The following is a 24,045-nucleotide window of genomic DNA, read 5'->3' as shown; positions in this document are numbered from 1 at the left end:
CCAGGATATGGAGCATTAGCAAGAATATCAAGGCACCATTTGGAGGAAATGACGGCCGTGATAATGCACAGCACTTAAAGTTGACTGATCAGTTTAGGAGTGTTAGACGTCTGTTGGGCACGATCTTGACACCCAGCTCCCTGGCTACCATTAGCCCTCTTATTACGATGTTTGGTTTAGAAGTAGAAGATATATTGATTGATAGATACTGTAGATCTGTACTAGCAAAGTTCTATTGGTCTGTCTTCTGCGTAGATGCTCATCCTGTAGGCCTATGATCTCTATGCCTTCCAAATCTAATGGGTACACCTGGTGACTTGTATAGGAGAAGTTGTCACTGTAGGAACACTAACTCAGTCGACTACCGAAAGGACATTATAAAAGGAGAGTACCCCCTAATTTCTTTGCAGGTTTTCCCACTTTTAGAAATACTGCTACATTTTGCATTCAAATGCACTTAATATATTTTGTATTTAAATTTGAAATGAACGCTTTCACCAACTATTTCAAATTCAACCTTTGATTACATTGACCTAGAGGAATTGCTTCCTTATTGCTCAAAAATGGTATAAACCCTATAAGAGGTCAAAGGAAGAGCATGACTCGTGAAAACTCGTCAAGCATGTGAAAGACTTTACTAAGTCCCAGTATCATTGTTTGCACAAGACTGTAACACCCAGTCACAGAGTCTACCGCTTTCTGGCATCCCATATCCAGGATGTCTTATCATTGGCTCATGCAATATCCACCTGCACTGTGCCAAAGAACGCAGAATATACATGTTGTAAAAATTGCATCCCTCCTTTAGCATCCTATTCATAATGAATCAAGGAAAATATTGTGGTAAACTTTTTAACATAGCTTGCCTAGGTGACCTAACACAAGGTTAGATGCCACCCACAGATTTGGAGCGTTCGTAGAGAATATTTAATCTCCTACGTGACTTCTGTGAAGGGACTTGTGGGGATTGTGAAATTTCACCTGGCATGCATGAAAGGCTGTCAACCCAGATAAATGTTCAATGAGATATATTACCTTTGGGTTTGTTTTATGGAAGATTTGCTTTGCTTCATTCCAGTGCAATTGTGGGTTATTCACAGTTTCAGAGAAGGAGAAACAGGACTGCAGTTTGCAGTAGAATGTTTTTCATAAACCCAACTTGAAGAATGAAATAACCATTTGAAGAGTAAGAAGTGTTCTTTTGTTTTTGTTCACAATAGGGATTTTTAGGTCAGAATGAAATGAAAATGTAATTTTCAATCATCAATCTTTGCTAATTACATCTAAGCATTTTATAAACCACAGGGTGCGTGCTTCCATTACAATGTAAAATATTAGGTACATTTATAATTATATGTTGAATATGAAAAACCTATATCCTGATTCCCTACTTTTAATTTGTATATTCTATTCTGTGTTTCACGCTGTTGTGTTGACCTGGTGCCAGCACAGTATGTGTCTGACCGGCCCTGCTGTATGTTTGTGTCCGACAGGGTGAAGAAGGGCCTCCCAGTCTGGAGTACATCAAGGCCAAGGACCTGTTCCCCCAGAAGGAGCTGGTGAAGGAGGATGAAAGCCTTCAGGTGAGTTTAACAGTGTTAGTCTGTCTGCTCTGACATGTTAGCTACAACCAGGAGCACTTCCAGATATTGACTTCATTATGTGCTAATAGTGTGATTGCCAAGATATTACAAGAGTCATACCTCAGCAGGACAAACAGTGAAGGAGATTTGATGACACAGTCCTTGCTCTGCCTTCCTTTAACAGTACAGGAAATGAAGACGTATTAAATGATGTTAAAATATTTAAATGCAAGGGCAGCCGCTGCCCACGTTCTGCACATAAGGAATGATACTTCTAGCAGAAACACTTTTTATTTACTATTTATTTAGAGAATAGATTCTGATGTTGGGCGGGGGAGATTAAAACACACCAGGCTCAGGTCTACCCTCTACTGAGAGCACTTCACTAGTTGGCTTAGTGTCAAGTTGAAATAATTACTTAAGTGTTTTCCTCATGAAAAAACATTTCATAATCTCAGCCCTCTCAAATATGACTCCAATTGAACTGGAGAAAGTTTTCTCTCTTATAATGTTACACTTTTACATTCTAAGATGTATCTTTAGAGGACTGTTCCCAAAACACGTCTGTATCCTCTACTGTTCTCAACAAAAATCAGAAGTTACTGCAGAAGATAAAGAAGAGGCAGGTAGAAAGCGTTTAGGTCACTGAAGTGAGGGATTCGTAAGTCTATTTCACGGTGAAGATGCCAGCAGCAACATTCTGACAGAGAACTAGAGCTGTGCCCTGTGGTGTGTTGAGGGGGTGCTCTCTGGCTGTCTGCTGGTTAATGGAGCTGAGCATTAAGTCTCTGGAGAAACTGGATAAAGGGTAAATGAGGGCAGTCAGGGGGTCACTATCTGCTGTCCAACTAACGCATGTATAACCTGCAAAGAGTATCCGTTGAAAGAATGCTTATTATGCTTTTTTAAAATTACTAAATAGGCATGTAATTGTTAATTTGCTGATTATTTTCTAGATAATTCGATTTAAAGTGATAGTGAAAGAAAGAACAAGTGTCCATCCAAGTTTCTCAAAGTGAGTCTTGTTCTCCCAGTCAAAAACCCAAAGATGTACAGTTTCTCATTATAATAGACCATTGAAAAGCAGGACATTTGAGTGACTGAAAAGAGAATTTTGCAAGAAACGGTTATCAGTTCAAGCAGTTATTCGACTATCAAATTATTTATTGATTATCTTTATTAATCCATTACTTGAATAATTTTTGAAGCTGTATATTAAAAGGGCTGCGCGCCAATTGACTGAGTTCCTAGTAGTTCTTTATTTCCTGCTAAGCAATGTGAGGATACTTAAATAGTTTCTAACCTCATTCTGTCTCTGCTTTTGTTTCATTCTCTATGTTTGAGGGCATCCGATGATGGTTTCCCTGACAGCTGAGCAAGCAGATTCCTTGCAACATATTTATTACCCTGCTGCGTTTCCCCCTGTATGCGTGCAAGCCGATATGCAAGCATGCATTTGTGTGTGTGTGCACACGTGCATGTCCTCACAGGCAGGCTGCTTAAACCGGAAGTCACGACTCAAAAGTGAGAGAGTGTTATTCTCTCCCGGGCTCTCTCTCCAATATTTCTGCTGCTGAAGGCTTCATAGAGGAAAACGTGACACAGTATCTTCTGCTGCACTTGCTAGCTGCTGGTGACTCATGCGCCTACTTTTGGAGCACAGCGTGTTCAATGCAGCTTGCGGCCTGTACAGCATGTTAACTATGGCACTCTCAGCAGGGCATGTTGGGTCTCTTCCACAGCAGAGCAACACGCAGACTCATTCCCGCTGCTGTTATAATATCTAATGCAAATTGGCCACGTCCTCTGACTCAGGAAGAATCCTTTATCTTCTTTTTTTATTTAGTGAAATTGTATTATAGCTTTTTCTTCTGTCATAGTTAACAACTCAAGCGAGATCAGCTTTATCTGCGTGCCAGCAGTGTTTGTGTGCCTGTTACTTTAAAGTTAGATGAGCTAGATATTTGTAACATTTCACTTTTTTTGAAGTCCTAGTGCAGAGTGCCAGGGGGCTTGCTGCCTATATTTGGCTGTGTTGGTGTCTGAGAGCAGAGTACTACGTGCTCCATTTCCCAGGTTAATCTGTCCTCTTTGCCTCATCATGCTTCCTGTCAGGGCTCACTCTCACATTTTGAGTTAGAGATGAGCAACAGCAGGTGCAGTGATAAATGTCAGGAGCTTGAATCAGCAGTCATCAACAGCTTTTTGATCCCTTGCCAGTGGACTATATATTTGACTCTTAAAAGACAAGAACCGTTTTATTTTACACTGGATTTATGGGCTTGGCATGAGTTGTAAAACCTAAGATGACTAGTAGAGGTTGACTTGTGTTTCTGGGTCTGTCGGTCTTGTCCAGCCTCTGTGCTTTTCACCGTGTTGCTTGCTAATGTTGTTTCCTGTAAGCCTGATTTTCTAACATCTTGCCGTAGATCCCCATCTGCCATACTTCATGTCCTCTTTTAACATGCACCACTGGGCCCTCCTCTGTGTGACTCAGCATTGCATGCTAATGCAGGATGAGGTAATGTTGTTTCTAAGCAACAGTGTTGTCCTCACTACCAGCAACTAAACAACGAGACCAGAGTAACAATTGGTGGTCCCCAATGACTATGATTAAAGCAGCCATCAGTGCATGCATGGTGATCATCACACAGAAGTGATGACTAAGAATTGGTTCCTGATCAGTAATATATCTCCCAACACAATTTACTATTTCACTTTGACCAGAAAAGTGTTTTATGCAAGGTACTGGAAAGTTATTCTCTGTACTTAGCCTAATACTTCCTGATAAACAGCAGTCATAGAACATTCTATCACACCAAACTAAGCTGTGAAGTGAAGCGACCTTTTGCATTGAGTTCCTTAACCGGGTTTGACCACAGGAGGAATTGTGTTTATTCACATTATTTCAAAAATGCATCTAGTTACCTACAACCTCAACAGTATGAACCGATAAGGAACAGTTTTTTTCCTAGGATTGAATTGCTATTAACAGAAAAAGATGCAGGAATAATGTTGTTATTTAAACATAGCAACATACTGTATACCTTTTTTAAAAAGGGCACAAACTCACCTGCATTCAAGATGTTTATTATTTATGACAGATGCCTACAGAGAGCTACAAAATATGCTGTGTCCATTTCTGTTTTGACAACGTCAGGACTTCAGTGTTGTCGTAAGAATCTGAACCCTGATGAGCATTCACAACACAATGCCACACACATTCACATATCCTGCGTTACATTTGGGCCCGTTCCTGTCCGTTTGTGTCTTTGCTTTGACAGTGTATAATAATAATAACAATAAGCTTTGTATTTCATTTAAAGCACCATTATACTTCGCTAAAATATATATTTTTAAGTATGTTGGTGAAGCAGGTCCAATAATAATTGTCTGTTTAGTGGTCAGTGTAAAATAGATCACTATGAAGATAGTTGGACGCTTCCATCCTGAATGGTGATTCAAAGTTGGCGATTGTAGCTGTGTTCGCTTCAACACGGTTGCCTATTAAAGCTAATACCCTGCTGCCTCAGAATGAAATTAGGAGTGTTTTGTAATTACATTTTGTTGGGAACCAATTATGTTAACGTGTGTGTCTCATTGCAGCCAAAACCTGGACTTGGCTGGGCTGTAAAAAAACAGACACACTCAAGAATGTTAATAGACAGTTAGGGATCCCTCACTGTACCATCAGTACTAATGCAGAAAAGTCTCCCTCACAGCCCTGCCTGTTGTCTGCCTGCTAAGTCAGGCTCACCAACAAGCCCTCTGCGCTTACAAAGGTCCTTCTGTAAAACTACTATGTGCTAATTGGACAGCTACACATACACACTGTTTCCCCTATGCCCCCTTTGTGTCGTGTCTGTAATGTCCACCATCACTACGAGTTCAGCTTCTAGCAGGCAGTACTTTGCAAGCACTAACCTAGCTTGTTGGTTATGAATGTGCTGAATCATGTTTGGGCCAATGTGGTACTTAAGTGTCAGTTAAGATACCCAGAATCAGACATTTGATACTTCTTTCTACAAATAGTTTTTTCTCTTCAAAAAAACAACAACTTTTCCAATTCATCAGTGTTAAATCGTGTCTTAATTAACTTGTGTGTTGGATATAGGATTCATTGGCTGGATTAGAAATTAGAATTGTGTGTAATCGTTAGCTAGGATCACCCTTTGAGGGAGCGATCATCCTCAGAGTCCACCAAATTGCACCTCCTTTTTTTTTTTTTTACAGTAGCCCTGGAAAGAAACAACTAACTCTGAAACTACAGATTCTTTTTGTAAAAGTGCTGGTTAAAACGTATTTTGGTCGCATAAGAGGAATGTGCTTGTTTATTTATGTGCGTGGGCTTTTAGACTACTACATGAGACACACTTTAAGACTTAAATTAGCAACATAAATTGTACTAACTTTGGTTGTGCCTGAACGTTGGGTAAATGCTAATTAGTGAATGTTAGCATGCTAACATGCTTAGCTAAGATTGTGAACATGTTCAACATCAAACCTGCTAAAGATCAACATCCAAGCATTTAGCTCAAAGCACCACTCTGCCTTAATTCAGCCTCTCAAAGCAGCAATCATGGCTGTAGACTCCTCGACTTTAGAGCACAGCTTTAAAAATAGAAAGGTGAATGTTAAGATTATACTCCCGGTAGTCATAACAAAAACAACAAACAGGTGGTGGTGTTATGTTTTTGCCTCTGAAAACCCTCAACAATCTGCTTTGTTTTGTGTTTCTACAGGTGCCATTCGCAGTTCTTCAGGGGGAAGGGGTGGAATATCTTGGCTGTGCAGACGAAGCCATCATCGCCATTTCTAACTACAGACTCCACATCAAGTTCAAAGACTCTGTTATCAACGTAAGTGCAAATCAACAGACTATAAACATACAGAAGTACCACAACAGTTTCACTTCTGTCCAAACGGCACCAGTGTCTGTACGATCTATGGAAGCCAATAGACGTAGAGAGGAGGCGATTATGTGCAGTGTGTGTGCACATAGCTCTATCCCCTCCCCCCGTAGTATACATGTTCAGAACACATAATTGTGCTAACCAGGCAAATAAAACTACAAGTTTTTTCCATTGGTTGCCCGTAAATCGGTTTCAGTCATACCCCAGCGCAGTTGGCATGAAGTTGTTTGTACCAAGTTTGTACCGCAGGAGTGGCAGGCCCTACCAATCTACAGCCAGGACAGGTTTAATATGACATCGAGGCTCCAAAGGCCCAGCCCACACTGGCACTGGGGCCCACTAGCCCACTCTGCTTGACGTCAGACCTTGGTCAAACACAAACGGGCCAATTGTTTGCATTTACTGGCAGTGAATGTTCTCCTCCTTCATATTACCAAGTCATGTTTTCCAGAAGGATTCACCTTGACTTACTTAAACAGAGAGTCACATTAATGCAATGTAGTTCAAACGTCGTCGGCTAGCAGGCCGTACCATACTGCTTTCCTGACTCCTGCCTTGACCCCAGCAGCACAGATGAACTCTGTATGAATGCCAGCACGCCACACAATCTCTCTCTCCAACCCCCACCCCCCTTCACAACCCACCTCCCTACTTTTAAGCTGTTTTCTTGCCCTTTGCTCCTGTCCATGTTTGTCTTTCTCTCCACGATTTCCATTCGGCTTGGTCACGTGCTGCAAGTAGCACGCTCACTTATCTTCCAACCTCTTTGATGTTCTTTTCCTTTTAACTCTTCATTTCCTTTTTTTCTCCTGGATGTTTATGGTTTAATAGTTTTTCCATTTCCTCCTGTCTTGTGTCTTTCCCTCCCTCCCTCTGTGTGCGTGTGTGCGTGCATGTGTGTGTGTGTGTGTGTGCGTGTGCGTGTGCGTGTGTGTGTGTGTGTTCCATGGTGTCACTGTGTTTTAGACCTTCCCAGGTGTGGACAATGAGATATCTGTGAGTACAAAATGATAAAACACCATCCTCTGCCACTGTCTAGACAGCTTAAGTCACCCTCTTGGTTTTAAACAATTACAGTGCGCTGAGGACAAATTGTAATTTACATTCAAAGGAGAACAAATATTTGTGGTGCTGCTTGTTGGCTGACCTTGAGACTTTCTGTTTCCTAAAAAGGCATCTTCATTAATGCACAGTGCAGAAAGTGCTGTTGCATTTTGTTTGATCAAATTTGAAGTTGCGTGGGTGATTTTGTAAATCTCCGTTACCATTTCAATTGACAGGGAAGCTTAGAAAGCAGGGTTGACAGTCCTGCAGACAACACGTTTTATAGTTGTTGTTTGGTATCTTAAAATAAGTCTTGAGACAAAGATGAAAACAATGCAGAGGCCTGCTTAGAGTAAGCCTTACGCTGTTATATTTGTATCCAGCCTAACTTCAGTCTGTACTAGACCAGAGAGTCGTGACCTCTTTGCAGATGTGTGTCGCTGTGACGGTGGGCCATCAGGATGATGACACATGCACTCTGTCTCCCCCTGCAGGTGCCTCTCCGGCTGATAGAGAGCGTGGAGAGCAGAGATATGTTCCAGCTGCACATCATCTGCAAAGACTCCAAAGTTGTAAGGTATGGAAAAACCAGCTCACTCGCATACTATTAACCCTGAAAGCAGATTGATGCTTTTTTCAATCCTCTGGCCCCAAAATCGTTTAAAAATAATAATAGATCTGATAAATAATGGTGACTATTATAGCCAGACAGAACGATCCTTCATCGATTTCTTTGTGATTTATTATTTTGTAACCAAATCTAAGCTTTAACTATTCATTCTACATGTACCATTTCACATTTGAGTCCTCCGCATGCACTAATTAGATCCTGTAAATAACATAAAATTCTGCGTTCCCCAGAGCTAAATAGTAGCTCTGAATGATTCGAGTAAGACCAACAGATGCACAACAAAAATTCAGGGAAGACTGAATGGCTGGTTGTTTACACAAAGCAGAGGAAGAGAGCGGTTGTAATTTGAGGTTGGGCAAAAACTTTAATAGTACATAATATTGGAAGCACTTGTGTATATATAAGCCAATATGGCATTAATGTTCATAAAATAACTAAAAACTGAATTAAATAAAAGTTTGCATTTAGCCAAGATTGCGCTGTTTCTATAGGGTTGCAGGACTCATACATTGCGTTGAAAACAAGGCCGCAGTGAGTTACAGCAGGAGAGAAAGCCCTGAAACTGCTTTGGGTTCAGAGGGTTTACCAAGAGTACATTCAGTACGGTGGTCTGGCACTCCCATAAATGAATAATACAATAGTTAATTTCTGTCTGGCAGTGAGGAGAGATGTTATACCCTCTATACACTTTCACGCTTAACAGCCAATCAATAATCTGTCCCTAATGTAAAAATAGATGATCAGTTATAATAAAGTCATGTTTATAACGCCTCTGTTCCTCTACTCCTGTATTACTTAGTGACATTAGTGATTATAGAGATCATGTATTTTGTCCTCACAGTTAAAAATTATCTTGTGATGCGTAGGTGTAACCAAAATAACGGGGTTGTCAATAAAAATGGTTTAAAGTCTGGGAAAACGTATTTCAAGCTTTCAATAATTTTTGATTTTGGTTACGACTACTTTTGGTTCACATTTGTGTTTGACAATAATAGACTTAAAGTCCAGCCTGTCTGATTCCATTATATTTCATGGGCAATTATCTGAAACAGGAATTACTCAGCAGGAATTTAATCTAAAGCGATTTTTGGAATTGATTGTTAAATAATAATAATAATAATGAATCATCACACAGCCACTTGTTCCAGCTACTCAAATGTGAAGCCTCTCCCTTCATTTGTATTATTTCTTTCAATATTTGGTCGTCAAACACTGCAATTTGAAATCGTCAATTAACTTTGTGCCCTGGGAAGTTATCAGCAGTTTTCTTTTCAACAAACTAAAATAATAATCAAATATCCGTAAAAGCATTTTTGATGAAGCAATATAGTTGTAAAAAAAAGCAGTGAAATAATAATGAATGCAAAATGTGTTTTTACATTTTACAGAAACATTGGCTGAAAAGCAGAAGCAACAATTGATGATGTTGCTTTGAAGTATTACATCAAAATCAAACCACCATTCATTTTTTTCATGCAGATGGACGCCATATTTATTGTTGTTTGTGCTGCTCTTAAGTGATCAGAGAATGCTGTGTAGCATTTAGACCTGTCTTATTTATGTGACAGCCTCAGTGGTATTAACCAAGAACAGATGGCAAGTGTATAATCAGCACTAATCATGATTACAGATGGCTTTAAAAGGAGTTTCGAGTAAAACACAACTAGCCTGTTTTTATTTCAGACTGAAATCTCTTGTGATGGACATCTGTAGAGTTCAAAACCAGTGGATGCTTCAGATTCTCAGCAGCAGCTGTGCCATTGATGTTTTGGTTCCTCATCATTAAGCAGCATTATCATGACTCCTAGTTTCACACTTGAAAAGCCTCTGAGCATATGTAGAAATGACATAATTTTTCTCACAATCCCGAGGCACAAGGCGTTAATTGTTGAATCTCACCCATCTCTCTTATATTCGCTCCACAGATGCCACTTTGCAACGTTCAAGCTGTGCCAGGAGTGGGTGAAGCGTCTCACCCGGGCCATAGCTCACCCGTCCCGGCTGGAGGATTTGTTCGCCCTCGCCTATCACGCCTGGTGTCTGGGAGGCAACTCTGATGATGAAGACCAGCACGTTCATCTCTGTCGCCCAGGTCAGCGCACACACACACACACACACGCAAACTGTCAAGTTTTTTTTGCTTGTTCTGGTCTGTTTATTGTTGTGTCTAATCAAGTCTGGCTCATAAGTCTAGTTTCAAAATCCAGAATTGCAACTTTGTTGAAATTCTGACAACACTGATACTGTCTTTACTCTCATTCGTGTTTCCATCACTTACTTTATGAGTCAACTCTCACAAGAAGACTTTGCCTTGAATAAGACTTAGTTAGATGCAGTAAAAAACAGACAGGTTCACGTAAAAGGTAAATGGAAACTTTTTTCTCTGTAGGGTTCTTTCCTTAATTTAAAATATAAATCTGAACCTGTCAGTGGCCAAATAAGTCATTCTAATGGATGACCAAAAGGATTACCTACTGTCAAACGTCTGCCGCTGCAGCGCTCTCTCTCAGTACTACACCAATTTCAAAGATTTTGGCCACACGAGTCACTTTGACACAAAAACCTGGAAAATGAGTGTTCAGTTTGAAATAAAAAAGCTCTTAGCACAGAGATAAAAACTATCATGCCTCTTGGATATGTTATTTTTGTTAGAATGTTGACTTTCCTGAAATAATTTCCTCCTCCCATTCTGTCTCCGTGCACAGGGGATAACGTGCGTCATAGAATGGAAATGGAGGTCAAGAGGATGGGCTTCGACACGCAGAACGTCTGGAGAGTGTCAGACATAAACTGCAACTTCAAGTATGTCACAGATACTGTAGCGTAAATAGCATAGCCTCCCACCCTGCAGCGACAGTTGTAACTGTAACATGTCCTGATGGATGTTGAGAGAGTGAATGATTACTGACCACATTTTAGAGATCGTTCACAGAGCTGTGACAGAGATGCTGTACCCACTATGTCGGCAAACTGAACAGATTGTGTGACTAACAGCCTGTGTATGCGTGTCGGCACATCTCCCCACTTGAAAGAGAACTGGGTTTTAAATTCATCTTGGATTACAGTTACATTTGGGAGGATTTTAGTCAGGTTGGATTTAAATTAGATTAAAATGAACACACAGACATTACACACAGTCATCAGGTCATCATTACATTCGGTGTGACTCACATTTCCTAAGGTCAGCATTGTCTCAGATGTCCTTTGCAAAATAGATGTTCATAAATCCATAAAGAAAAAAAGGACAGGCCATTTCCCATACCAGGCAGGTCCGAGTCTCTTTACTCCTCAGGGAAACGTGCTCACAGATAGATCACATGGCCCATAAATATTGGACCCAATTTCACAAGCTACATATCTTCTTCCTGCACTTAAGCTTTATTCGACTCGGCAACACACTCGCTAAATGTAGCTTTACCGTTAGCCAAACAGTCTAAACATTTTAAGCTAACATTTGCTGTCGTTTGCTTTGCTAACTAATACTAAATCGGGATTCAGTGTGTATCCTTGTTGACCTTGTCTTTTCTGACCTCTCACGCTGACCATTCAAGTATTCAACTCACACACAAACACACCTAAGTTCAGACTCTACCCTCTCCTTTGCTGTCTGGGTAAATAAACACTGCAAAAAAAGGTCAGTCTGCTCGTAGTACCCAGCAGAGCACTTCCTGCTGAGAGAGAGAGACACACAGGACAACTAGCTAATTAAACAAGCTGCAGCCTGCTGAGGCCCATGACTCAGCACAGTGTTTCACTTTCCCTCTCTCTCTTTCTCACACACACACACACACACACACACACACACACACACACACACACACACACACACACACACACACACACTCTGCCTCCCCTTCATTCCTTAGACAGTCAGCAGGTGAATAGACATTAAAGAAAGGATCATAAGGGAGGGGGAGGACACAGATGGAGTCAGGCACTTTGTGAATTGTTCCCTGCCAGAGCTGAGAGTTTTTGATGAAGTATTGACCCTGAAAACCAGAATGTCAAAGAAGTTTGTTTTGTTTTTTTACTGAAATACTCTGTGTTGATAAGTTAGCCTTGTGTTAAAATATTTGCAGCATTACTAACAGCATTTAACCTTGCTCTAAAAACAATATGTCCTTCCTGTCCACAGGCTGTGCTCCAGCTACCCACAGAAGCTTCTGGTTCCAATATGGATCACAGACAAGGAGCTGGAGAGTGTGGGCTCCTTTAGATCCTGGAAGAGGATCCCTGTGGTGGTCTACAGGTGGGGTTACCGACACATACAGTGGGGCAAAAAAGTATTTAGTCAGCCACCAATTGTGCAAGTTCTCCCATTTAAAAAGATGAGAGAGGCCTGTAATTGTTATCATAGGTATACCTCAACTATGAGAGACAGAATGAGAAAAAAAATCCAGGAAATCACATTGTCTGATTTTTAATGAATTCATTGGTAAATTCCTCGGTAAAATAAGTATTTGGTCACCTACAAACAAGCAAGATTTCTGGCTCTCACAGACCTGTAACTTCTTCTTTAAGAGGCTCCTCTGTCCTCCACTCGTTACCTGTATTAATGGCACCTTTTTGAACTCGTTATCAGTATAAAAGACACCTGTCCACAACCTCAAACAGTCATACTCCAAACTCCACTATGGCCAAGACCAAAGAGCTGTCAAAGGAGACCAGAGACAAAATTGTAGACATGCACCAGGCTGGGAAAACTGAATCTGCAATAGGTAAGCAGCTTGGTGTGAAGAAATCAACTGTGGGAGCAATTATTAGAAAATGGAAGACATACAAGACCACTGCTAATCTCCCTCCATCTGGGGCTCCACGCAAGATCTCACCCCGTGGGGTCAAAATGATCACAAGAACGGTGAGCAAAAATGCCAGAACCACACGGGGGGACCTAGTGAATGACCTGCAGAGAGCTGGGACCAAAGTAACAGAGGCTACCATCAGTAACACACTACACCGCCAGGGACTTAAATCCTGCAGTTCCAGACGTGTCCCCCTGCTTAAGCCAGTACATGTCCAGGCCCGTCTGAAGTTTGCTAGAGGGCATTTGGATGATCCAGAAGAGGATTGGGAGAATGTCATATGGTCAGATGGTAAAAACTCAAGTCGTCGTGTTTGGAGGAGAAAGAATGTTGCATCCAAAGAACACCATACCTACTGTGAAGCATGGGGGTGGAAACATCATGCTTTGGGGCTGTTTTTCTGCAAAAGGACCAGGACGACTGATCCGTGTAAAGGAAAGAATGAATGGGGCCATGTATCGTGAGATTTTGAGTGAAAACCTCCTTCCATCAGCAAGGGCACTGAAGATGAAGCATGGCTGGGTCTTTCAGCATGACAATGATCCCAAACACACCGCCAGGGCAACGAAGGAGTGGCTTCGTAAAAAGCATTTCAAGGTCCTGGAGTGGCCTAGCCAGTCTCCAGATCTCAACCCCATAGAAAATCTTTGGAGGGAGTTGAAAGTCCGTGTTGCCCAGCGACAGCCCCAAAACATCACTGCTTTAGAGGAGATCTGCATGGAGGAATGGGCCAAAATACCAGCAACAGTGTGTGAAAACCTGGTGAAGACTTACAGAAAACGTTTGACCTCTGTCATTGCCAACAAAGGGTATATAACAAAGTATTGAGATGAACTTTTGTTATTGACCAAATACTTATTTTCCACAATCATTTGAAAATTAATTCTTTAAAAATCCTACAATGTGATTTCCTGGATTTTTTTTTTCTCATTTTGTCTCTCATAGTTGAGGTATACCTATGATAAAACAGGCCTCTCTCATCTTTTTAAATGGGAGAACTTGCACAATTGGTGGCTGAGTAAATACTTTTTTGCCCCACTGTAAGTCAAACAATTTCATCAATATCTTTAACAGCATTTTTCCTGTTACACTACTTCCGCCTGCACTATAGTGAGTATTACCTTGAATTGCAGGCACCAGAAGAACGGTGCGGTGATCTCCCGTTGCAGCCAGCCTGAGATCAGCTGGTGGGGCTGGAGGAACACAGATGATGAGTACCTGGTGACATCCATCGCCAAGGCTTGTCATATGGACACCGGAGCAAAGGCCTGCAGACAACGCGGGGACGCTCCAGACTCCTCCGATAGTGATTTTGGTAAAGCATTGGTTTGATTTCTGTTTTCAGATTCACTGATAGCGCACATTAGCTCTCAAGAATGCAGTTTTTTGCTGGCTGGTTATGTGAACATGTCCTTATCAGAATACCTTTATTCGTCCCACAGAGGAAAAGAGCCAAAGACAGCTTAATATTACCCAAGATACAAAATATGAAAAAATGTACAGAGAAAAAAAATGAATACCATTTACAAATACACAAAATACACGCCCTGTAACAGTTTTGAGATATAGCAGCCAGTTATATATTGCACAGTTATTAACAGTAAATATATATATTGCACATAGTTGGTATTGAACAACGAGGGGTGTGAATGTGACTTACAAGGAAGCAAATCATTTCTAATTTCTCATTACTTTTCCTTAATTTAAAGTGGACTACCAACAGATAAAATGCTAAACATAAGTGCCAAAGAATATACCATTCAATCCATCAATTATTACTTCATAATTAGGTGTAGTTTGTAAAATCATATAATACATCGGCTGAAAATGCCCTATTGCAACCCAGCAGCCCATGACTATATAAAACATTGAATAAAATGGGGTTTTCAAACATTGTGAATCAATGCAACAACTAGAAGTACTAACTTACAGTTATAAATGTAAAAAAATATTAGACTAATTGTTCCAATAGTATGCCAGAGTAACTGCAGACACACACAGATATACACCTGATATCCCCATAGGCTTTCTGATGGAGGAAACTATTTCTATTGAACTAAGTAGCATTAAAACAGTCATGGTGTTTTTCCAGAGAAGCGCCCATTTTAAATGAAGGTGCATGTCATTGATGTTATCTTTATAATCACACTTGGCTACAGAAATGTGAGTAGGCTACAAAGTGGGATGGTGATATACAGGAAAACAACGATTAGCATCTTATTTACACTCCGTTTTTGTGTGACGTGCATGTCTGAAAGGATCTCTAACTGCATCACTCTGGGCTCGATGACAGGCTTGAAAGGAAGTGTTACACTAACTGAGTGCAGAGTAGTGTAGTTGCAGCCTCAAAGTAATTACTGGTCTTTCTCCGTGGTAGCTTTTAAAAGCAGGTCTCTTGACTTGTGATCGTTACCTATAGCAACACTGCGGTTGTGTCATCAGGAGGAGATATTGATTTTCAGCGGGTTACCGATAGATTCAGTTTCTGTTAATCATGTCCCTGGCACTTCTCTGATTTACTCCTTCGCACTTTCTCTCTCCCTCTTCCTTCGACTCACAATCACGCTCTCCACTCCTAAATTAAAAATCCTCTCTCTGTCCTCCAGACTCCTCTCTGACGGGCGGCTCCGGCTGCAATGACAACACTGTGCCACAGAAGCTGCTGATTCTGGACGCTCGCTCATACACCGCCGCAGTGGCCAACAGAGCCAAGGGCGGGGGCTGTGAATGTGAAGGTTGGTACAACAACACATTTGAAAAGTCTGACACTATTTGACAGTTTTTAAGGTCTGAGATCAGAGTTAAAAGACATTGTGTGTGTCAACATTTGTTCATGACACTTCTAGAGAGTGAATTTAGAATTTTACCAAACATTACAAGCTACAAAGGTTTTATTCACAACCATGACATTTTCATTTTAAATCAACACTGAAATGCTGACATTTTCTTCTATTATTATATGTTATACTAGTAATTGAGCTTTTCAAAAACAAAATGTTCACTGCTGTGAAGGAACAGTTTGCTCAGGGAGGGGGGCCTGTATTGATGGATCTAATAACCTCTATACAACCACATAAACAAAATATCTTATTGAAACTTTGAATGTAAAAACAAATTCATTGCGTACAGCCATAGAGAGGAAGATAGTCTGCCATCAGTGCCTCACCCAAAAATAAACACCATGAATGTTTAATTTGACCCAGATAAGACCATCAGCTGAACACGCAATGCTGCTGTTGTTTACGTTATGTGACCTTCATCAGAGTTGTTTGTTTGTTTGTTTGCAATCAGAGTACTACCCCAACTGCGAGGTGATGTTCATGGGAATGGCAAACATCCACGCCATCCGGAACAGCTTCCAGGCCCTAAGGACCGTCTGCAGTCAGATCCCCGATCCAGGAAAGTGAGTCGATCTGTTTGACCTTTCTCTCTGGGCATCTCTGCCTTCAATAGTGCCCCCCAACCCCTCCCTCCTTACTTTTAATGGCTTCACCTCAGAGTAAAGCAACTTAACACCGTGATGGCAACGCTTCCACGGTCTAGTCCCCACCCTGCTGTGCCAGCCAGCTGTCAGTCTGTACACGCTGACAGTGGATCTGTGTGTTTCTGTGTGTGTTTTCCTCCGCTGTGTGCGTTTTACTATTGTGTTTATTTTGTGGCTGTATGTTCACTTAGTGCCTTGTCGTCACACAAAGCTATTTTAAGCTTTGTTGTTATTCTGATAAAGATGTGTAATGACGCAGAAAGGCCTCCATAGATAAAGTTCAGAGGCCTCCTTTCTCTTCAGCATAATAACCCAGTCTAACTTAACCCTGAGTAACCAATGCTGAAACACTTATACAGTATCTCTGCTCCAGATCACTTCATTGTGAAAGGGCATGGATCTAATCAGTCATCTTTGTGTTTCTAGCTGGCTTTCAGCTCTTGAGAGCACACGTTGGCTGCAGCACCTGTCCATCATGCTGAAGGCAGCCACTCTGGTGTGTTCGGCTGTTGAGAGGGATGGCCGTCCTGTCCTGGTGCACTGTTCGGACGGATGGGACCGTACACCCCAGATTGTAGCCCTCTCAAAGCTCCTTCTGGACCCTTACTACAGGACAATAGAGGTGACAGTCAGCAGGGTGTGGCCAGAGAATGTTACATACTGTAGGATTTAAACAGATTTTAAACTTCAAAGTCTGTTTACAGGAAAAAAAGTTATCTTTCCAGTCATCGGATGATATATGTCCAATCAGAACAGTGGGATCTGCATTTTTTCCTTCATATGTGATGTGACAGCACAATTATATCAGTAAAAACATATTGTTAAAGTAGGCATATTAATTCAATATAAATCAAAAACAGACTGTTTTATTTATACAGTATATATATATATATATATATATATATATATATATATTTCTATAACTAATAAATATAAATCAACTTGGTACAGTATTACAAAACATAATATCACAATGATTCAGAGTATCGACTTAATGCTATATTAGCTACTTCTGTTATATCTTATTGTTACCTATGACAGAAATGTCTGTGGCCAAGTTGCATTGTGGGTAATATAGGTTGTGGGTTCACAAATGAGTGAATTTGTTGAGAAAAGTGTTATGTAAAATAAACATCTCTGATTCTGCTGCATAGTTCTACTGTTGTCCAGTGTGAGTTAGTGTTTTATAGGAGAGCAATGCTCTATCAAAGGAGTGTAGTTTTTTGTTGCTCTGTAATCTTATCACGTTACTGACCAGCGTGTCGTCCACAGGGTTTCCAGTTGCTTGTAGAGATGGAGTGGCTGGACTACGGTCATAAGTTCGGGGACCGCTGCGGCCACCAGGAGAACGCAGACGACGTGAGCGAGCAGTGTCCCGTCTTCCTGCAGTGGCTGGACTGTGTTCACCAGCTGCTCAAACAGTTCCCCTGCCTGTTTGAGTTCAACGAGGCCTTCCTGGTGGGTGGTCGTACAGCATTCCTTACTCTCTCCATCTCTTTATTTAGGACTAAAGACTTTTGTTAAATAACCAAAAAACCTTGATCTTACATTTCATTGGCAGATTGCTGACAACCACTAAGAATGTAAATGTACTGTCTGACTTACATGTGTTCAGGTCAAGTTGGTGCAGCATACATACTCATGTCTGTACGGCACCTTCCTGTGCAACAACGCTCGTGAGAGGGAGGCGAGGAATATCTACAAACGCACCTGCTCAGTGTGGTCCCTACTTCGCAATGGAAACAAGAACTTCCAGAACTTTCTCTACATCCCAAGTCATGATATGGTACCTAGCACTTTCTACAGTTTCATTACGAAGTTATGATTCCATCACTATGTGTCTTACTCAGGCTTAAATACTGAAAAAAACTGCAGGTTGCTTCCTGCTTAGTCATTGGAGAAAGGGGACTTGCTTCAGGGAAAAGTCCTTGCAATTCTGCACCAGATGAGCCTAATACAAGAATCGACCCGTTGCCCACAATTATCTGAATGCGACCTTTACAGTAATGTCTCGATCACTGGCGGAAAAGAAAAACCCTGGTGGCTAATCAGACTTTATACTATTAGTTGATTAAGAAGTAAATAAACTGCATTATCATTTTTGATTTCTCTATAAAATAACTAAATATGTTTGTTCCAAACTGGTCCCCACCCACATATTTCTACCCATGCCCTTAACCGTGAATTTATAAAAGAATATTTTTTGCGTGTTACCAAACCTTTTTGTAGGGAACCAACCCGGTGCAGGACTGAACATACGTGTGTGTGTTGTTAATGATTAATGCATAGTATCTATACATTTTTATTATATATTTTCTAAAATTGTGTTGTCAAAAACTCCTTTGCCATCATGTTACTGTTTGAGGGATCTCTAACAAAACTTTAGACCTTTTCATAATGCATCACCCACAGCAGAAGCACTGACAGAGTAACAGGCATCATAATGACTTCACGGTGACCTTCTGCGATGTCCTTGTCTGCCAGGTGCTGCAGCCCGTCTGCCACACACGAGCGTTACAGCTGTGGACAGCCGTCTACCTGCCCACCTCCTCCCCCTGCACTGCTGTGGACGACTCCATGGAGCTCTACCTCCCCCCGAGTGTCACCGGAGACGAACTCACCTCCCGCTCCCTGGACAGGTGTGTTTTTGATGCATATCTGAGCTGTCAGCACTTAGTGTTCTCACAGGGATCCCTCCCGTTAGAGAGGGCCACACTGCCCTCTAGGGTCACAAAAAGATCATTTTACCACTGAGATTTCTGCACCTGTGAGGAAAAACTAAACCCTGTGTGTATTTTTGATTTCCAGACTTCCCAAGACCCGCTCCATGGACAATTTGCTTTCAGCTTTTGAGAACGGGGTGCCCCTGACTCGCACTTCCAGCGACCCAAATCTCAATAAGCACTGCCAGGAGGGTCGCTCTGCCCCCGAACCGTCCCCGACCACAGAGGAAACCTCTGCAGACATCTCTGGTGAGGCCTCACCTGACACGATACTGGACAGCAGTGAGGGGGAACCTCCACAGAGTCCTGCTAAGACCCCAGAGTGTGTTCCAGCTGAAGAGAGCTGTGAGGACGCTCTCGAAGAGCCATGTCTCACCACGCAGCCACTGCCCTCTCCGCCTCTCCCCCCGCTCCCTATCAGTAAAGAAGTGGAGCTCGCTGACACTTCCTTCCCCGTACTTGTCCTACAACAGGCTTTGCCCCAGATCACTAACCCGCTACCCCCGCCTCCTCCGATGGCGCTCGAAAGCCCCTGTAGGACTGTTGAGAGCCCCCCTTCACCCTCTCGTAAAACGACACCGTGCGTACCTCTCCCCTGCAACGGCACAGAGCCTGCATCCGCCGCACCCCCCTCGCTGCCTAGCGACCACGCTGAGGGTGACGAAAACGGCCTCCCAGAATCTGCAGACCTGCTATATCTGGAGCAGCTGACATCACTCCTTCCCATGGAGGACTCCACAGAGACTCTGACAGACGAGGGAGAGCTTCCCCTCACCCAGACCCCCGCAGTGATCAAGGGTCTCACCCAAGATACTTTTAACCACAAGGTGCAACATGAGGAGCAGCCTGAGGAGAAGCCCCAGAAGGAGCAAGAAGAAGTGAGGACAGATGAGGTGAAAGGAGCAGAGCGCAAGTTAACAGTTGCAGTAAGTCCTGTGGACTGCGCCCAGGCAGCCGCTCGTCACCTGATCTCCCAGAGCCAGCTCACAGACCTGTCGCTGCTCGGCTCACACTGGGAGAGCGTCCAGGGCTTAGTGCAGTCCGCCTGCAGCAGCGCCACTCACTCCGGGGTCGGCCGGGCCCTGCAGCATAACGCTTACCACAGCCGCCGGCTTGCCAGCAAGTTGCTGCGCTCCCAAGGCTTCACCATCTCCAACGGGTCCCAGTGCTGCCGCAGAGAAGCTCTCTGTCACCCCAGCAGCCCCCTGCCAGCCGGATGGCTGTCTGCTGCCAGGAGTGCGGGCTACAGCGCCCTCAATGCACCCGCTGCCGCTGCCCTGAACAGCTACTCCCTGGCAGGCCATCAACTCCTGCCAGTGTCGTACTCCTCACCCTCCGCTTCCAGCTCCCCGCCCCCTACCCAGGCACCAGCTTACCTGGACGACGATGGGCTGCCGGTGCCGATGGATGCCGTACAGCAGAGGCTGCGGCAGATAGAGGCCGGCTACAAGCAGGAGGTGGAGGTGCTGAGGCTGCAGGTGCGGCAGCTGCAGATGAGGCTGGAGAGTAAACAGTACAGCACCCCTCCCTCGGAGCCTGACATTGACTACGAGGATGACATTGTGAGTTTGCAAAGCTGACAATAACACCCGACAGCCCTGTGCTAGAAGCTGCCTTCTGTCTGCAGCATTTGTAAATGTTTACTTTTGATTATCCTCAGGAAGGCTCTTCTCTCACTCCTGTCTTTTTTCTGATTCCCTCTCTGTTTGCAGACGTGTCTGCGGGAGTCAGACAACAGCAACGAGGAGGACTCTTTGTCCACACACAGCGAGGACCGTCTGTCTGAGGGCAGCTGGGACCGAGTGGACAGCAAGGACACAGAGGTCAGTGTGTTTCTTGTGCCTAATTGCCTCAAATACCTTTCTCTTCTTCCCTCCTACCCCTCACCTGTATGGCAAGGAGCTCCTCTTATTACAGCACACTGTTCTGATAGAATTTTTTTTGTGTGTGTGTGCAGGTCACGAGGTGGGTGCCCGACCACATGGCCTCCCATTGTTTCAACTGTGACTGCGAGTTTTGGATAGCCAAGAGACGTCACCACTGCAGGTGGGGCTTCAGCGGGGTTACATTAATACACACAAGAACACAAAGAGTCCTGAAATATCCCATGCAGTCACAAATCAAAGGTAGAAGAGAAGAAAGAAAAAATAGTTTCTAAAAATAATAATGCAATTTGCATCACTCAGAATTAATTAAAAGATATTATAGCAATAATTTGTTAATAGACCATAATGTCTTTAGAAGTTACTAGTTTAAAACATAATTAGCATTTAACAATAATTTAAAATGGATATAATCAAGAAAAATGTAAGAATCTGGGACCAAAACAATCAATCAACCATATCACTTATTGAAATTGCAAGTAAATATATTTTTTGATTGACTAATTAGTCCTTCTCATTCCTTCTAGCCTTTGTGCTTGTTGTCTCAAGAAATGTGTTTTATCGTTAATACCTCCTGATTAGTGTATTCACGTAAAGCATCATACATGAACATTTGCTTTTGAGAGCTTACTAGACACACATTTCTCCTGGAAAAGTTATTGCTGCACAATTCTGCCAAACTAGGAGACTGTAATTCAGAGACACACTTTGTATTCTCAAGGCAACCACCCCAGATTTGAGCGAGGCCCATGGTTCCAGAATTAAAGGCTATTTCTTTAGCAATATAATTATTTATTTGCTCTGCTGAAAAACTAAGAAATACCCTGAAAATAGAGAAGGACAACGTGCATACTGCAGTAAATGTAGGTAACTGATTATCTGCTAAAACTTTACATGATTTAAAAAAAGATCATTCAATAGTTGTTATTGTTGTAATACTCATGTCAGCCACAAGAGGCTGACATGCACCACATACCTATGTTATAAATTGGACTTAGAGCGTGTTTTCTTTATTAGGTAAAGTGCGTACACACTACACTGTAGTAAAAGCAAATGGAACATTCTAAAATAATTCAACCTGCTCCAACCTGCTTCTGATGTGTGCAGTTGTACAATATACTGTCAACAGTTATGTTCGTGTTTCTAAAGTCTTCAGGTTTTGCTGCTGGTTATAATACAGCGCACAGAACTTGAATGGTCTAACTTCCTGTGTGTTCTCGCTCTTCAGGAACTGCGGCAATGTGTTCTGTAAAGACTGCTGTCACCTGAAGCTGCCCATCCCCGACCAGCAGCTGTATGACGCAGTGTTGGTTTGCAACATCTGCCACGACCTGCTCCTGGAGTCCCGCACCCGCGAGATCCGCAGCCAACAGCTTAAGAAGGCCATCGCCACAGCCTCCAGCTGAGAGAAGCATCGCGTAGCATGGCCCGTCTCGGCTCTGTCCTGCTCCTTTTGGACTGATGAGCTGTTGTAACCACAACCTGCTGTGGTTCTGGCTGCTGGGGGGAGGATGTTGAGGAGGAATTGTTACTCTTTGAGAGGTTTGGGAGAAGAGATGCACTATGAGACTGTCTTGAGAGGTGGAAGAAAGGAAAGGGCAAGTGTGAGATGGAGGCGTGTCAGCACGGGGGAACCCCTTCTGATCAAAGACATTTTCAGCCCAGAGCACTGCAGCGTCCAGCTGCCTCCACACGGCTCAGCCCTCTCCTGGTGCCCCGTATGAGGCACTCCTCCCACCTGTCCACCCACCTTTAGTACCAAACACCTGCACCCTCCTTACAGACACTGTCTCGCACTTCAGAGGACAATCGCTCACCCTTCCTACGTGTCGGGGGAATCCGAAGCCTTTACCTGTACTACTGGAGGCTTTCAACTTTAAAAGAAAATAATTGCTGCTACAGTATTTAAAAGTCTAATTTTGTATTCTTATTTTTGTGCACTACTAGCTGTTGTGTGTTGGAGGGAATTTGAGACCAAACTTGAGCAAAAGGGAGAAATCTGCTGTTTACTTTGTCATTGCATCTTTTTTTCTTGGAGCTTGAATGTATTATGTAACGGATAACTGGATCGAATTTTTGTGCATTTGGTGGGTCGTATATGTGTTTCATTGCTGCAATGTGTTTTCAAAATGATGTATATGCACAGTCAATGTGGTTCTGTCTTTATCAATGCTTTTCTCCAGTATAGCCATGTTGTGACATTCTGAGGGATGTGCGTGGACCGAGCGATGCGTGTTTTGTTTGTTTCAGGGGACGTGTAATGATGTGTTAAGAGGAAGAGAACACAATAATGTTGGGAGACAGCAGATCTCTGTGATGTCTTTGTCTGATGTGACGAAATGTCATTTGAACGTACTGCAATGTGACAGAGGGAAGGTTTTCCTGCTGAGGTTTGTGAATGAATTACTAATGTCCACATAAAGCTTGATGTCCACCTGACTGATGACTCCTCCGAGTGCTAACTGGCAGTAAAAACCGAACAAAGTGCTAGGAGTTTCTTGTTCTTTAAAGGGGAGTTTGGCCACAGTCCCCTTTAAATAATGTGTTTGTGTCTACTGTTTGTTGAGACAATAGTGCCATATTTTGTTTTGTTTAAAGCCTTTTTCTTTCCGATGGATGGCAGCAGGTTTCTAATTGGCCACCTTTCTGTATGTTTATTGGTACAGATAGTTACCTACTTGATAACACTGAGAAAGCTAAATGTTAACAGATGGTGCGCTTTGATAAGAGGCTAACGTTTCAATAGATGATGGGATGTCACTGAACTACTTAACCTGTGAGGTTATCTATTGTCTAATATTTGAGGTTTTTTCCACACGGTGTTCATGAAGTCGAAATGTCTAAGAGGAATTCAGAAATGTAACATACATAGCTATCTGATCTGTAGTGGTGGCTCAAACATGTCACTTAATGAATAATTGTTGTAAAGAAATGCACTGTAAAAGATAAATCCCATGGGTTAAAATAAAAGATTATATCATG

The 24,045-nt window shown here is 42.5% G+C and overlaps 1 protein-coding gene across 6 annotated transcripts in view; it reads left to right on the top strand.

Moving 5' to 3' along the window:
* mtmr4 (myotubularin related protein 4) overlaps positions 1-24,045 on the top strand; it is a 42,687-nt gene extending 18,642 nt beyond the window's left edge. For 4 of the 6 annotated variants that reach the window (XM_063895510.1, XM_063895509.1, XM_063895511.1 and 1 more), the window contains 18 exons: positions 1,494-1,583; positions 6,326-6,442; positions 7,463-7,492; positions 8,035-8,117; positions 10,097-10,263; positions 10,877-10,973; positions 12,307-12,420; positions 14,107-14,288; positions 15,580-15,708; positions 16,265-16,376; positions 16,884-17,079; positions 17,730-17,915; positions 18,073-18,243; positions 18,942-19,096; positions 19,266-20,742; positions 20,893-21,003; positions 21,138-21,226; positions 22,292-24,045. In XM_063895510.1, the coding sequence (XP_063751580.1) occupies positions 1,494-1,583; positions 6,326-6,442; positions 7,463-7,492; positions 8,035-8,117; positions 10,097-10,263; positions 10,877-10,973; positions 12,307-12,420; positions 14,107-14,288; positions 15,580-15,708; positions 16,265-16,376; positions 16,884-17,079; positions 17,730-17,915; positions 18,073-18,243; positions 18,942-19,096; positions 19,266-20,742; positions 20,893-21,003; positions 21,138-21,226; positions 22,292-22,469 (3,684 nt within the window). In that variant the 3' untranslated portion in view covers positions 22,470-24,045. The remainder of the gene's footprint in view (positions 1-1,493; positions 1,584-6,325; positions 6,443-7,462; positions 7,493-8,034; positions 8,118-10,096; positions 10,264-10,876; positions 10,974-12,306; positions 12,421-14,106; positions 14,289-15,579; positions 15,709-16,264; positions 16,377-16,883; positions 17,080-17,729; positions 17,916-18,072; positions 18,244-18,941; positions 19,097-19,265; positions 20,743-20,892; positions 21,004-21,137; positions 21,227-22,291) is intronic. The other 2 variants (XM_063895512.1, XM_063895508.1) reach the window with 1 other exon arrangement.

This window comes from Eleginops maclovinus, chromosome 11 (assembly GCF_036324505.1).
Source record: "Eleginops maclovinus isolate JMC-PN-2008 ecotype Puerto Natales chromosome 11, JC_Emac_rtc_rv5, whole genome shotgun sequence".
Taxonomy (NCBI): domain Eukaryota; kingdom Metazoa; phylum Chordata; class Actinopteri; order Perciformes; family Eleginopidae; genus Eleginops; species Eleginops maclovinus.
The sequence above is the reverse complement of the archived record's forward strand: the minus strand, read 5'-3'. Positions and strand labels throughout refer to the sequence as shown.